The 15,175-nt window shown below is 42.0% G+C and overlaps 1 protein-coding gene across 1 annotated transcript in view; it reads left to right on the top strand.

Annotated features, from left to right (window-relative positions):
• CORIN (corin, serine peptidase) overlaps positions 1–15,175 on the top strand; it is a 498,512-nt gene that overhangs the window by 424,334 nt on the left and 59,003 nt on the right. The window contains exons 17-18 of the mRNA XM_040418907.1: positions 4,081–4,206; positions 13,256–13,305. Coding sequence (XP_040274841.1) covers positions 4,081–4,206; positions 13,256–13,305 — 176 coding nt within the window. The remainder of the gene's footprint in view (positions 1–4,080; positions 4,207–13,255; positions 13,306–15,175) is intronic.

Here is a 15,175-nt window from a genome sequence, read left to right on the forward strand (position 1 = left end):
TATTTTTTCCTTTTCCGCTAATACACGTCACAAAAGTCTTTAGAACAGATAATTTCACCACACAATGGCAAAGACGACGTAGAAATATTGCCTTGCAATAAACCCTGTTAATGCCTGTATCAATTAGCACTTGCAGCCTAATAAGAACGGTTTGCTGGAATTACAGAGCTGTATAATGGCAATTTGAATCCCCAGTCAGTGCTGCAAGGTGTAATAGGAATGTTCCTATTACCTAGGCTGTAACCTCCCCTAGTGATCCCTTTTCAACATAAAAGCTGTGGAATGATTCGTCCCTATCCTTTCCCTACACCTTGAATAATCTTTCCCTGCACTTGTAAATCGCTTTTTTAGCACAAAGAAGTTTTTTCTAACACTGTCCCTAGCGCCTGCAGACATCTCTCCCTGCACTGGGTACACTGGTAAATGGCAGAATCTAAGATGGCTGAGGCTATTTATAGGTCTGTGACATCACAGGGCTGGCTGCTGATTGGCTGCATGCATGGCATTATGGGTGATCCTGCCTTCCTAGAGTTCCTTTCTCCATGTCCTCACATGTACAGCAGCCATTTTAGGAAAAAATGTGATTCGTTACCACGAAGCGCGAGGAGATTTGGTTTCGGTGCAAAACTAATTTTTCCTTAAATTTGGATCGAATCCACTTCGTCAGCCTCGATTTGCTCATCTCTAGTTGCGACCCTTTTATTTAATGTAATTGTGGCACCAAGCAACCACAAGTTACCATGAAACTTCACAATCTAGTGATGCCAGTAGCAAGGAGTCTGCAACCTTTTTATGAATGCAATTCTTTGTGAGGGCAATTGTTTGTCTGCTGCTCCCTCCCCTGGCACTACACTAGGACGTCCATGTGCCATAGAATTTGAAAAGTGATTGTCTTCATTAGACTCACACAGTATAATAGATGAAGAAACCACATTGGTATAACACAGCACTAATATGTTTGAGTAGGTGATGCCATTGCTACTATTACTGCTGCATAATCCTATAGAATTTAGCTGGATCTTCTATTCAAATGTATAGTAGATAATCTTCTGCAATATTTATGTCGTTTTCAGGCTTCTTTAGACAAAATTTAATTTCCCATCAATACTACCATTATTAATTAAAATCTAGGAACACCTGCTACAGGTTCATGGTGGGGAATAGAAGAACCCAAGAGAAGGTTTATGCACAGTAGACATGCAATTCATTTTTCTTTCTCGTTAACAGTTCTTAACATCAACTCGTGCAGACACTGGCAATAGTCCTGTGTGATAATCGCTTAATAAGCCTAGTAGGGATTATAAGAAATACAGCATCCAATATACAGAGTAAGATTTGGGCACCGGGCACTAGTCAGCACTGCCAGTTGCACTTAAAATATCCTCATGTGGCAGTCATCTCTGTAATAAGTGCCAAGATTAGTTTTTTTTCTTTGAGGTAGTGTCATCCAAGTTGTGCTAGGGAATTATGTGTGAAGATCCATTATGGTTTTGAGAAACTGCACAATGGATGCTTCTTAACCTCCCATGAAGGAGAACGGCTGCATGTTACATCAATTTATATAATGGGTTCTGAGTCTTGTAGTAGAAGATTCAAGAAACCAGAGAACCTTAAACTTGTTTCTTTAATTTTCTCTAACAGTTCCAGTAGATACATTTTACATTTTTGTAGAATTAAAATTTCTACACTGTCTTAATATAATTTATGTATCATTACTCATTTTTAAATCTCTGCTTGCTGCATTCAATGGGAACCTTCTTTTGCTACAGAGGATGAAAATCTGTTTTGGTCCTGTGATGGGCACACAGGTCCTTGACTCATAACATGACAAAGTTCTGCAAGCACAAAAGTCTACTGAAAAAAATGCATAACCTTTTATTATATGGAAAATAACATATATATATATATTGGCCGAAACTGTAAAACCCCATTTAAAGGGAATTATCATATTGGACATGGTGTTTGAGCTGCAGGCAGCACGTTATAGAACAAAAGGAGCTGAGCAGATTGGTATATAGTTTAGTGGGAAAAGATTCAGTACAAGTTGTATTTCATTCATTTACATTCCTGCTCGTTCTGAGCTTTGAAGTCAAGGAGGCGCTCCTATCAGTGATTGACAACTATGTCTATATCCACTATCCTATAATAGTGAGGAGACACGACCACCGGCTTCCTGCACTCAATAAGGAGGGAATCAGGGTCACCTAGAATCAAGCCAACAGGAAAACACTAATAAAGGAATAGACTTGTCTGAGGAACCAGCAGTTGCAGCATCTAGCAGTGAGCACAATCCAGGAAGTTGTATAAACCGCAAAGTGAAGCAGTATGGGAGGGGATATAAAGGGAGGCGATCACTGCTAATAGATGACAGCTGGGAGATGGAGGAGAGAAGACAAAACCAAACCAAAACAAAAGAACATCATGCAAGAGGTACTGAAGAACGTCTGTCATAACTTTTCAGAGATCTGGCGGTGACAGATCCGCACAGAACGCAAGTGTGAAAGTAGCCTTATTTAAAAACTTTGTTGTTAATGCTGGTTCCGTACAGCATTAAAATGTATTGGCTCAGTGTAGCCAATCTTTGTCTTGCCCAAAGTTTGCGAGACATTGGTGAACTACTACAGTACTCCTATCTGCATATTTAAGAACAATTTGTAATAGGAATCCGAAGTGAGCTTTGGTACCATGGCACCAGACAGTACCAAAGCCCACTTCGGATTCCTATTTAAAAAAGCCTTTAAATACGCAGATAGGAATATCATATTAATTCACCAAAGTCTTGTGCACCTTCGGGCGAGACGAAGTTTGTCTACGCTGAGCCAATATATTTTAATGCTGTACAGAAACAGCATTAAAGGGGTTAACCAAGACCCTCACACAGATTGTACTTACCTTGCTCCCCGGCATCCGCGTCGCTTCTAATGCAGATGAAAACATCTGGTGTTGGGGGGGCAGCCAATAGCAGGCCACGGTGGGAACCAGCTGATGCTAGGGAGGCTTGTTCCCATTGCGGCTTGCTATTGGCTGAACCCCACCTTCCCCGTCGCTGGATGTTTTCATCCACAAGATTGGGAGATGCAGCGGCGGCTGTGCAGGCATCAGAAGTGATGTGGGTGCCGGGGAGCGATGTAAGTACAATCTGGGTGATCTGTGTGAGGGGCCTGGGAACATAGTGGGACATTCAACAACAAAGTTGTTGAACAAATCGACTTCGGATCTATGATCTGAAGCTCGTTTGTTCAAGCCTATCCACAGTCATAGAGGGAAGATTGTTAATCACTGATAGGACCGATTCCTTGATGTCAAAGCCAGAATGAGCACTGATATAAATGTATAAATTTCATGTTATATTAAATATTTTCCCACAAAGCTACATATCAGTCTGCTCAGCTCCTCCTGCTCTATAACATGTGCCCTGTAGCTTACATTGTATTTTCATAGTAACAGGTTACTGTTATTTGTGCCTCTTAGATACTGAGGGGTTGAAACATTCATGCCCTACTCACTCATACATTACTGTAGTTGTTTTCATTTTGTGATGGTAGTTTTTTAATTCTATTTTCTATATATGATTATGGGGATGGACATCTTTCCTGAGCTGCTGTTAACAGTATTTATAGAGATGCTTTACAGCAGCCACATGGATCATAGGAACCTTTAGACTGGATATAACTAATTTACTTCTATGGGAAAGGCATGCTTTGTGATCGGTTCTGAGATCATTGTGCAGGGATAGGGAGGAGATCAGCTTTATATATTAGCTGTCATTGTAATTCTGCCTGTGATGACCTAAGGTTACTTATGAGGAGATCTTTACATAATAGGAAGGGTAAGCCTATTTGTGAGACTCAGGGGCCAAAGTGAAAGCTGCAAGATTCCACGATTTATTTTAATATAAATAGTTATATGGAAACTAAAAACACACACCCCTACAGTTATTAAAAAAATATATATTTAAAAAATTATAATTTAAACAATAGGTCTTTTTCTGGAGACACATTTCCTTTCATAGTCAGCCAGTTTTAAGTTCTTGCAGTACAATTCATCATGCCAGTGGTGAGCCTTTTCCTTGTTTTCTAGAGGTCCCTCCATGACTGTGGTTACCCCTATCAACTCTCAACATTCAGAGCCTAATGATTTGTTGCATCTAAAACCCAAGTGGAGGATGCACAATGGATCTGCTTTCCATGAACTCTTGTTACCAGGGTAAGAAATGAAGCTAAATTATACATTTTTCTGATTTATTCATTCTTTGTAACTCTTATTCCCTCTATCCTTAAAGTTTTTTTTTTGGAAATCTAATAGGTCATCAGTATCTGATCGGTGGGGATACGACACCTGGGACCCCCACCGATCAGCTGTTTGAAAAGTGAATGGGGCTGAGCATAATACCAAGCACAGCCGCTATACAATGTATGGCACAGAGAAGATTGCGTCGCTCACAGGAGCACTACTGCCTTCTCAAACAGTTGATCAGCGGGGGTCCCGGGTGTTGTACCCCCACCAATCAGATACTGGTAACCTATCCTGAGGTTAGGTCATCAGTATCAACATCCTGGAAAATCCTTCTAAATATAACTAATTCCGAAAGTCTGTGCCCTCATCTCACTCTCATGTTTTTCACTTTACCATGGGCTGTTTTATATGTTAGGAGTCTATAGACAAGCAGTATTTATTTTAATTTTTTTCATTTAGCAACAAAATTCGTTGAATATAAAAATTTTGCAGAATTTCATTTCTTTTAGACAAAACTATAGTGTTGCTGTCATTCACAATAAATTCCACCATTGTTAAAAGCTGGCATCAGCTGATTTCATGCTCAGTGCGAGAAATTAATTATGACAAGTAATTCTTTTAAGTAAAGTAATTGTTTAATTGTTATTTCACCCTGGCAACAAATGAAAGCAGGAAGTAACAAGAACCAGATGTTCCACCATCTTAGAAACATTCTTGAGAAGACAGATTGCATTTTAGTAATGCTGCATGGTTAGATGAATAGTCCTAGTAATACCTACAGTAAATAGAATGCACTTAGAAAGTCTTTAGACCCTTTCACATTTTTCACATTTAATCTTGCGGCCTTGAGCTAAAATAAAATAAAATAAAATGAAAATCTAGTTTTTCCCCTATCATTCTGCACTCAACACCAATGACAAAGTAAAAACAGAATGGTTGAACTCTTTGCTGATTTATTGATAAGGAAAAACTAATTGCATTGACATAAGTATTCAGACCAATTGCTCAGTACTTAGTTGAAGCACCTTTGGCAGCAATTACAGTCTCCAATCTTCATGATGCCACAAGGTTTGCACACCTGGATTTGGGGATTTTCTGCGATCCTCTAAAGCTCTGTTACGTTGGATGGGGACCATTGGTGGAAAGCTATTTTCAGGTCTTTCCAGAAATGTTATTTGGGTTTAAGTCAGAGTTCGTGTTGGGCCACTCAAGGACATTCACAGAGTCCTCCTTTGTTGTCTTAGCTGTGTGCTTAGGTTAAATGTATTGTTGGAAGATTAACCTTTGGTCCAGTCTGAGGTCCAGAACACTCTGGAGAGCTTTTCATTGGGAATATTTTTTTATTTTGCGCCATTCAGCTTTTCCTTAAAGCATGATGCTGCCACTGCCATGCTTCACTGTAGGGACGTTGTTGGGCAGGCGATGAGCAGAGCCTGGCTTTTGTCCTCCAGACAAGACACTTAGAATTGAGGGCAAAAAGTTTAATCTTAGTTTTATCACACTTGAATTTTGTTTCTCACAATCTGAGAGTCCTTTGGGTGCTGTTTTGCAAACTCCCGGCGGGATTTCAAGTATATTTTACTTAGGAGAGGTTTCTTTCTGGTCATTGCCATATACCTACAGTAGATTTGTGGAGTGCTGCAGTGATGGTTCACCTTCTGTAAGTGTCTCTCATCTGCATGCAGGATATTTGGAACTTTACCAAAGCCCTTCTCCTCCCATTACTTAGTTTAGTGAGGCAGGCGGCTCTAGGAAGAGTCGTAGTTGCTACAAGCTTCTTCCATTTAAGAATTATCCTGGGTTCACACGGGCGCCACGTTTTGGCTTAGGATGCGTCCCGGTGCATTGCGGCAAACCCACGCGAGTAGGTACGCAATTTCAGTCAGTTTTGACTGCATTCCATTGTTCAGTTTTTATCGTACGGGTGCAATGCGTTTTGCACGCGCGTGATAAAAGAATGAATGTGGAACGCAGACCCGAACTTCTTCACTGAAGTTCAGGTTTGGGTTCAAGGTTGTGTAGATGTAATTATTTTCCCTTATAACATGGTTATAAGGGAAAATAATAGCATTCTTTAATACAGAATGCTTAGTAGAAGGTCAATTGAGGGTTAAAAAAAATATATTATATATATATATATATATATATATATATATATATATATAGATAGATAGATATACACTGCTCAAAAAAATAAAGGGAACACTTAAACAACACAATGTAACTCCAAGTCAATCACACTTCTGTGAAATCAAACTGTCCACTTAGGAAGCAACACTGAGTGACAATCAATTTCACATGCTGTTGTGCAAATAGGATAGACAACAGGTGGAAATTATAGGCAATTAGCAAGACACCCCCAATAAAGGAGTGGTTCTTCAGGTGGTAACCACAGACCACTTCTTAGTTCCTATGCTTCCTGGCTGATGTTTTGGTCACTTTTGAATGCTGGCGGTGCTTTCACTCTAGTGGTAGCATGAGACGGAGTCTACAACCCACACAAGTGGCTCAGGTAGTGCAGCTTATCCAGGATGGCACATCAATGCGAGCTGTGGCAAGAAGGTTTGCTGTGTCTGTCAGCGTAGTGTCCAGAGCATGGAGGCGCTACCAGGAGACAGGCCAGTACATCAGGAGACAAGGAGGAGGCCGTAGGAGGGCAACAACCCAGCAGCAGGACCGCTACCTCCGCCTTTGTGCAAGGAGGAACAGGAGGAGCACTGCCAGAGCCCTGCAAAATGACCTCCAGCAGGCCACAAATGTGCATGTGTCTGCTCAAACGGTCAGAAACAGACTCCATGAGGGTGATATGAGGGCCCGACGTCCACAGGTGGGGGTTGTGCTTACAGCCCAACACCGTGCAGGACCTTTGGCATTTGCCAGAGAACAGCAAGATTGGCAAATTCTCCACTGGCGCCCTGTGCTCTTCACAGATGAAAGCAGGTTCACACTGAGCACATGTGACAGATGTGACAGAGTCTGGAGACACCGTGGAGAACGTTCTGCTGCCTGCAACATCCTCCAGCATGACCGGTTTGGCATTGGGTCAGTAATGGTGTGGGGTGGCATTTCTTTGGAGGGCCGCACAGCCCTCCATGTGCTCGCCAGAGGTAGCCTGACTGCCATTAGGTACCGAGATGAGATCCTCAGACCCCTTGTAAAACCATATGCTGGTGCGGTTGGCCCTGGGTTCCTCCTAATGCAAGAAAATGCTAGACCTCATGTGGCTGGAGTGTGTCAGCAGTTCCTGCAAGACGAAGGCATTGATGCTATGGACTGGCCCGCCCGTTCCCCAGACCTGAATCCAATTGAGCACATCTGGGACATCATGTCTCGCTCTATCCACCAACGTCACGTTGCACCACAGACTGTCCAGGAGTTGGCAGATGCTTTAGTCCAGGTCTGGGAGGAGATCCCTCAGGAGACCGTCCGCCACCTCATCAGGAGCATGCACAGGCGTTGTAGGGAGGTCATAAAGGCACGTGGAGGCCACACACACTACTGAGCCTCATTTTGACTTGTTTTAAGGACATTACATCAAAGTTGGATCAGCCTGTAGTGTGTTTTTCCACTTTAGTTTTGAGTAACTCCAAATCCAGACCTCCATGGGTTAAAAAATTTGATTTCCATTTTTTTTTTTTTGTGTGATTTTGTTGTCAGCACATTCAACTATGTAAAGAACAAAGTATTTCAGAAAAATATTTAATTAATTCAGATCTAGGATGTGTTATTTTTGTGTTCCCTTTATTTTTTTAAGCAGTGTATATTAACTCACCTCCTCCAATTGATTGCGTAGCTGCCGGTCTCCTGTTCTTTCTTCAGGACCTGTCAAAGGACCTGTGGTGACGTCACTGTGCTCATCACATGGTTCACGGCACTGTTGCAAGCTCCAACACCCAGAACCCCCAGTAATTAGCTGTTTGAGAAGGCACCAGCAATCCTATGAGCACTAGTGCTTGCAATAGTGCCATGGCCTTCTCTCACCTTTCCCTAGGCCAGTGACGACTTGCAGCGAAAACACATGTACTGTATAAAAAAAAAAAATCACTAAATAAAAAATGCAGAAAACTGCAATACAAATGCGTGTTACATGTAAAGAGAACCCCACTGGCTTTGTCAAATGCATTATTACATTGGGATTGTCAATTTCATTAGAATGTTGTGGGCATACTCTGCCAGAATGGTCAGTTTGTTCCTGGCCATATATATTTCTCTACTTCATTACGGTTCTATATGCCATGCTGCGGACCTTACTGTAGTACTTTCGAAGTACCATGGTTAAAAACCAGGTTTTCTAGATAACAACCTGTCTGTATGAACCATCTTTGCTATAGCCATTGTAAGGGATCGCTCTCGTAAGCAGGGCGGCGATGACAGATTCCTCCTCAGACAACGGTCTGACATGTCCAAATGGTGCTTTATTTTGGCACTTCAGCACCAGAACAAACAAACATCACAAAATAAAAACCTGCCCCTCTAGGCACTACCTAATACATAGGTCGTCTCTACCTCACCTATAAAGTTTAGTTCACACACAGGGTACAATCTGGCCTTTCTCAGCCATATGGTCCTGCAGCCTCCTGGCTCTGACCACACCAGTACCTTTGGGGGAACAGGGTCCAGAAGTCCTCCCGACTCTGACCGTGCGACCCCCTTTCCTCAGGCGTCGCTGGGCCCCGAAAACTCAGGCTTTCAAACAGCCTCGTGGCCCCTCAGCCCTCCTGGCTGGGACCACACAGGGCCTCTGCAGGCTTCCTTTTCCAAATTCTCTCTGTAGAGTCACTTCACTTCTCTCCGTCATACACAGAGGGTTGTCTTATCCTTCACAGCCTATGACAGTAGCATCAACTTAATGGATGAATCGGCTTCTAATGAGAAACATATTTTTTGCTCACCAGATGAAACGGCTGCAAATTTAAGCTGCAGCCGTGTAATAGGTGTGAATCACTGTAGTCATTAAACAAGTAACGCTTATACTGTATATGGGGGTTCACACGTTTTTCCATTTTTGGCATTATATGTGATGACAAGGTGATATTAGCAAGCCACAACAACAGGAAATCTCGTGGAGAGACCATCAACAGTTAGATGACAAGCACAAAACATTGTATTATTCACAATGTAAAAAGTGATACAGCATTGTAACATCAGCTAGTCAGTATATCTCTTCATTATGCAATGGGCGGCCTCCCCCTAGGGCCCTCTATATAACGTGCGTCCCAGGTGTAGGAAATGCAGAGTGGTACTTTGCGGCCTAAAATGTCTCTTTATGTGTGTCACGGTGCTCCTACCTGGATACCACTGGACCCCAGGCCTTGGCTCTGAAGCAATAAATTGGGAGAATAATTGATAAATAAAAGAACAACTTGAGTCCAGACCTTGAGATGAAGTTCAATGGAAGCTTTACTTGAATAAATGTTTCTCCAAAACGGTTTACAGGCTTTGTCTTGGTTCTAGCAGGCTTTAACATTGAAAAACTGGCAGGCAAACTCCACTCTGACTCTGCTGTACTAACAGGCTGGTTGTATAACTCAGATTCTTCTGTATGCTGCACTTCACTTTGTAGTCTGACTCTAGGTTATGCCAGGGAACTTTCCTCCTGGCTCCTGAGGCTTCAACTTTGGCCTCCATTGCCAGCAGAGCTTAAGGTGTTCTGGCTGGAATGGGCACGTCCATCAGAGACGTGCCCCTGCACACCCTTCCCTTAGCTGGGGGTAATCTAGACTGACTAGAACTTCTGCCCCACCCTTCCTGCAGGAAGTAGTACTCGCCCACCTCTCTACAGAGGGGGGTTAGAATGGAATGGTAAGTTCCATTGTATCTAAGTATAGCTCTGCCATATTTGCTGCCACCTGCTGGTGAACATGGCACATGGCATGAACAGTTACATAACATTAGAAATGCACAGTGTGGAGGACCTGGAATAAATACATAAGATGACATTCAGGTTAGCCCATTAAAGACAGTAGGAAGGTGCAGAAGTGGTAGCACCACTCTGAGGTGTTACAATTACAAAGTATTTACATTTAGTGTACATTCAATGGGCCGATATATCAATGTCAATGCCAATCTTGTTTTGTTGCCGCCTTAGGGACTTGTTGGAATTTACTTTTTTGGAATTTTAGCATTGACTGTGCTCCAAAATTCTACCTGTGGCCGCGTGGTATCTGTCGCCCATTGCTTGCTCTGCAGATCGCCCAGCCAGCATTTTTAAGCGGGAATAGCGCCAAGAAGGAACATGTCCCTTCTCGGTGTGGTGTCCGGATACATGCCACCGGAAGCAGCAATTGTCCATTCGCGATTTAGCTCTATTGAATGGGGCTAAACCACGAGTGGGTCCAGAGCATTCTAAGTGAGAAATTGTGGTGGCTTCTGCACAGTGGATTTAGACAGCATCAAAAGCATTATAGTATTTGGTGCATCTTTTGGACAAAAAAAAAATAATGGTGTAAAGTTCTGATAAAGATTTAGTTGGTATAAAAAGTGGTGTAAAATTGTGATCATAGATTTAGACTCCTTTAACAAGCCAAATACATGCTGGTCATATATTTCATGGAAAACAGAATAAACCTTAAATGCTATTTACACCTTCAGAGTCAGTTTTTGTTTATGATTGCATTTTACTCATTTTTTTAAAATTTAAAATCATATTTTCAATTGGCCTTTATTAAAAATATTGAGCCGTTCTGTCACAAAAGGTTAACTGTTTTTCTAACTGTGTGACTGGTACTTTCCCTTTATGCCGGTCATCTAATTACCCTTATGTCTAAATTACTAAGAGGTCAAAAACACTTATTTAAGCCACACTCTTATCACAAATATAAGAACTGAGCTATAATAAGTGTTTATAATGTCAGAGAGCAGAGATAAGGAGCCCGTCAGCTCCCCAACTGATGGAAAAGAGAGAAAATCCAGAGGATGCTACTAGAGCATCTCAGCTATGTACAGAAAAAAAGGCTCCATATTTTTAATAAAGATCAATTGAAAAAAAAGTTTTAAAAAAAAATGAATACAATGCAATAATTTAAAATAAATTGCCCCCAAAAGTGGACATAGCCTTTAATATATCTCTCCTAATGCTTCCAGTATGCAGTGTACAGCCCCCCTACCCACTACAAGGAGTGCAGAATTATTAGGCAAGTTGTATTTTTGAGGATTAATTTTATTATTGAACAACAACCATGTTCTCAATGAACCCAAAAAAACTCATTAATATCAAAGCTGAATATTTTTGGAAGTAGTTTTTAGTTTGTTTTTAGTTTTAGCTATTTTAGGGGGATATCTGTGTGTGCAGGTGACTATTACTGTGCATAATTATTAGGCAACTTAACAAAAAACAAATATATACCCATTTAAATTATTTATTTTTACCAGTGAAACCAATATAACATCTCAACATTCACAAATATACATTTCTGACATTCAAAAACAAAACAAAAACAAATCAGTGACCAATATAGCCACCTTTCTTTGCAAGGACACTCAAAAGCCTGCCATCCATGGATTCTGTCAGTGTTTTGATCTGTTCACCATCAACATTGCGTGCAGCAGCAACCACAGCCTCACAGACACTGTTCAGAGAGGTGTACTGTTTTCCCTCCTTGTAAATCTCACATTTGATGATGGACCACAGGTTCTCAATGGGGTTCAGATCAGGTGAACAAGGAGGCCATGTCATTAGATTTTCTTCTTTTATACCCTTTCTTGCCAGCCACGCTGTGGAGTACTTGGACGCGTGTGATGGAGCACTGTCCTGCATGAAAATCATGTTTTTCTTGAAGGATGCAGACTTCTTCCTGTACCACTGCTTGAAGAATGTGTCTTCCAGAAACTGGCAGTAGGACTGGGAGTTGAGCTTGACTCCATCCTTAACCCGAAAAGGCCCCACAAGCTCATCTTTGATGATACCAGCCCAAACCAGTACTCCACCTCCACCTTGCTGGCGTCTGAGTCGGACTGGAGCTCTCTGCCCTTTACCAATCCAGCCACGGGCCCATCCATCTGGCCCATCAAGACTCACTCTCATTTCATCAGTCCATAAAACCTTAGAAAAATCAGTCTTGAGATATTTCTTGGCCCAGTCTTGACGTTTCAGCTTGTGTGTCTTGTTCAGTGGTGGTCGTCTTTTAGCCTTTCTTACCTTGGCCATGTCTCTGAGTATTGCACACCTTGTGCTTTTGGGCACTCCAGTGATGTTGCAGCTCTGAAATATGGCCAAACTGGTGGCAAGTGGCATCTTGGCAGCTGCACGCTTGACTTTTCTCAGTTCATGGGCAGTTATTTTGCGCCTTGGTTTTTCCACACGCTTCTTGCGACCCTGTTGACTATTTTGAATGAAACGCTTGATTGTTCGATGATCACGCTTCAGAAGCTTTGCAATTTTAAGAGTGCTGCATCCCTCTGCAAGATATCTCACTATTTTTGACTTTTCTGAGCCTGTCAAGTCCTTCTTTTGACCCATTTTGCCAAAGGAAAGGATAATAATAATTATGCACACCTGATATAGGGTGTTGATGTCATTAGACCACACCCCTTCTCATTACAGAGATGCACATCACCTAATATGCTTAATTGGTAGTAGGCTTTCGAGCCTATACAGCTTGGAGTAAGACAACATGCATAAAGAGGATGATGTGGTCAAAATACTCATTTGCCTAATAATTCTGCACTCCCTGTAAAGTCTGCACTTTGCATGTTAAATATACAATGTAATTAGGTGGACTGACTGATACGTTATCCACTGTGTTGCTTGCATAACTACTTTGCAGAGGAGGCTCTGGTGTTTAATGGTTGCCTCAGTAGTCAGTCCACCCTGCCTCCTCTGCATCATCTGCTGTCATCAAACTTGGGGTGGTAGACCCAGCATTTTTCTTAAGTGGAAGTAAATTAGGCACAAATAATCCTTTGATTTAAACATTACTATTGGACTTTGTAAAATAGGGGTATGACCCCCCAAAAGTGCATATATGATGAATGTATAAAATGACTCATTTAACTTTAACTTTTTGTCTTTTGTTACCAGGCATTCATGTGAAAGCAAAAGCAAAATTTCTCTTCTGTGCACCAAAGAAGGTAAATAGATATTTTTTGGTTACATTTTCCATAATATGCACCAAAAGCAGGTAGGTGACCAAAATCAAGCCCATTTGCATAAGGCTCCATTCACACGTGTGCGGACCCATTCATTCTCTATGGCATGGACCTATTCATTCTCTACGGCATGAATGTGGACAGCACACAGTGTGCTGTCCGCATCCGCATTTCAGTAGAGCCGCCGTTCTTCCGGTCTGCGGCTTCGGGAAAAAATAGAACATGTCCTATTCTTGTCCACAATTGCGGACAAGAATAGGCATTTCTATGGGGGTGCCAGCCGGGTGTATTGCGGATCCGCCAATTTAGGATCCGCAAAACACTACGGACGTGTGAATAGACCCTAACTCTGTATCATGATAAATATTCTTTTGCACAGATGTGTCAGGGCAGAATTTTAACCGGCCTCTTTAGCAGAGACTAAAACTGGCCAAGAGTGTCCTGACTCTTCCCAGATGGCAGATGTTGGAAGAAAGAAGGGATGTGTGTTTTGAATGTCAACCTACCTGATCATTTTGTTCTCAGAAACATAAGCCACCTCCAGAGGTGTCTTACAGCCCTCCCCCTTTAAGAATGTATGCATGCTTGGTTGAGCTGAGCATGCATGTGCATGGGGAAGTCAGAATGAATAGCTGTTTGCCAACAGCCATCTAGAGTGTATGACCAGCTTAAAGGTGTTGTCCCATGACAATATTCTACAGTTTTCAAACCAGCGCATGGATCTGAATACTGTTGTAATTGCATGCAATTCAAATTTTAGTATAGCCACTGAGATAAAAATCTATCTGTATAGCGCCACCTGCTGTTTGCTCTTTTTCACATTTTCAGTCCACCTAACTGAGGTGGACACACATGCTCAGTTCCATCTTTCAACTGCCAGCAGCTGCAGACAGTAGACTGAAAACTGGCATAAGAAAGAGGGACTGTATACAGTTTATATTATCAGCTCATCAGGGCTAAGACATAATGCCCTTGATTCATTGTTGAAAGATTATTATCCCACTAGGTATATTCTGTACTTTCTAACCATTTATCATGCTTTCTGTCGCCAGGATTGTGCCTATAGAGATGTTCATATGTGCAGTTAGGTCTCCTTCTGCATGTTTTAAATATACTTGTGTTACTGCCATCAATGAATTAATAAAAAAAAGTTTTATTCATATGCTAACCACCTTCCTAAGGATCCCAAGGGGCTGTCCCTATGGCCGTTGGAGCCCAGCCGCGTCCCTTCTCCTGGAGACCAGCAACGCCCCACATGCAAAAATTCCCTCCTTCCATGTACAACTATCAGTGATTGACAGCTATCTATGTAGAAAGAGCAGATATTTAACTGTGCAGTAACCCACACCTGGGGCTATCTGCAAATGTTTGCAATGTAATGCTATATATGTTTAGTGTAGTGGCCATGTGTACCAGTAGCAAGAGGTATGGTTGGAAAAGAATAGCAGAAACAGGGCTAACCACTCTGTTATTCCCCTCTTGATATGAGTGGGCTAGTTCTGCTTTCTGCCAGGAGGGGGATTTCCTGTGTAGTCTTAGAAGGGAGAGGAAGCACGTGAGAGAGCTCCTACTCCTTATAACCCATTATACTTCTCCTGTTAGACCAACACTCCAGGAAGACCAGCCAATTCAGCTTCAAGAAAGCATCTGTACAACAAGACAGCAGAGTGATTAGTGAAATACAGCTTTAGGGCTCATACACACGAACATGTGCTGTCTCTGCTCATATTGCGTCCCACAAACAGAAGGTCCACAGTAGTGATGGACAAACATCGGCCGGGACGGTTCGCGTTCGCAGCGGGCCCCATTGACTTTAATGGCAGGCAAACCTGAAAAACCTTCAGGTCCTATT

The sequence above is a fragment of the Bufo bufo genome, chromosome 2 (assembly GCF_905171765.1).
Source record: "Bufo bufo chromosome 2, aBufBuf1.1, whole genome shotgun sequence".
NCBI lineage: Eukaryota > Metazoa > Chordata > Amphibia > Anura > Bufonidae > Bufo > Bufo bufo.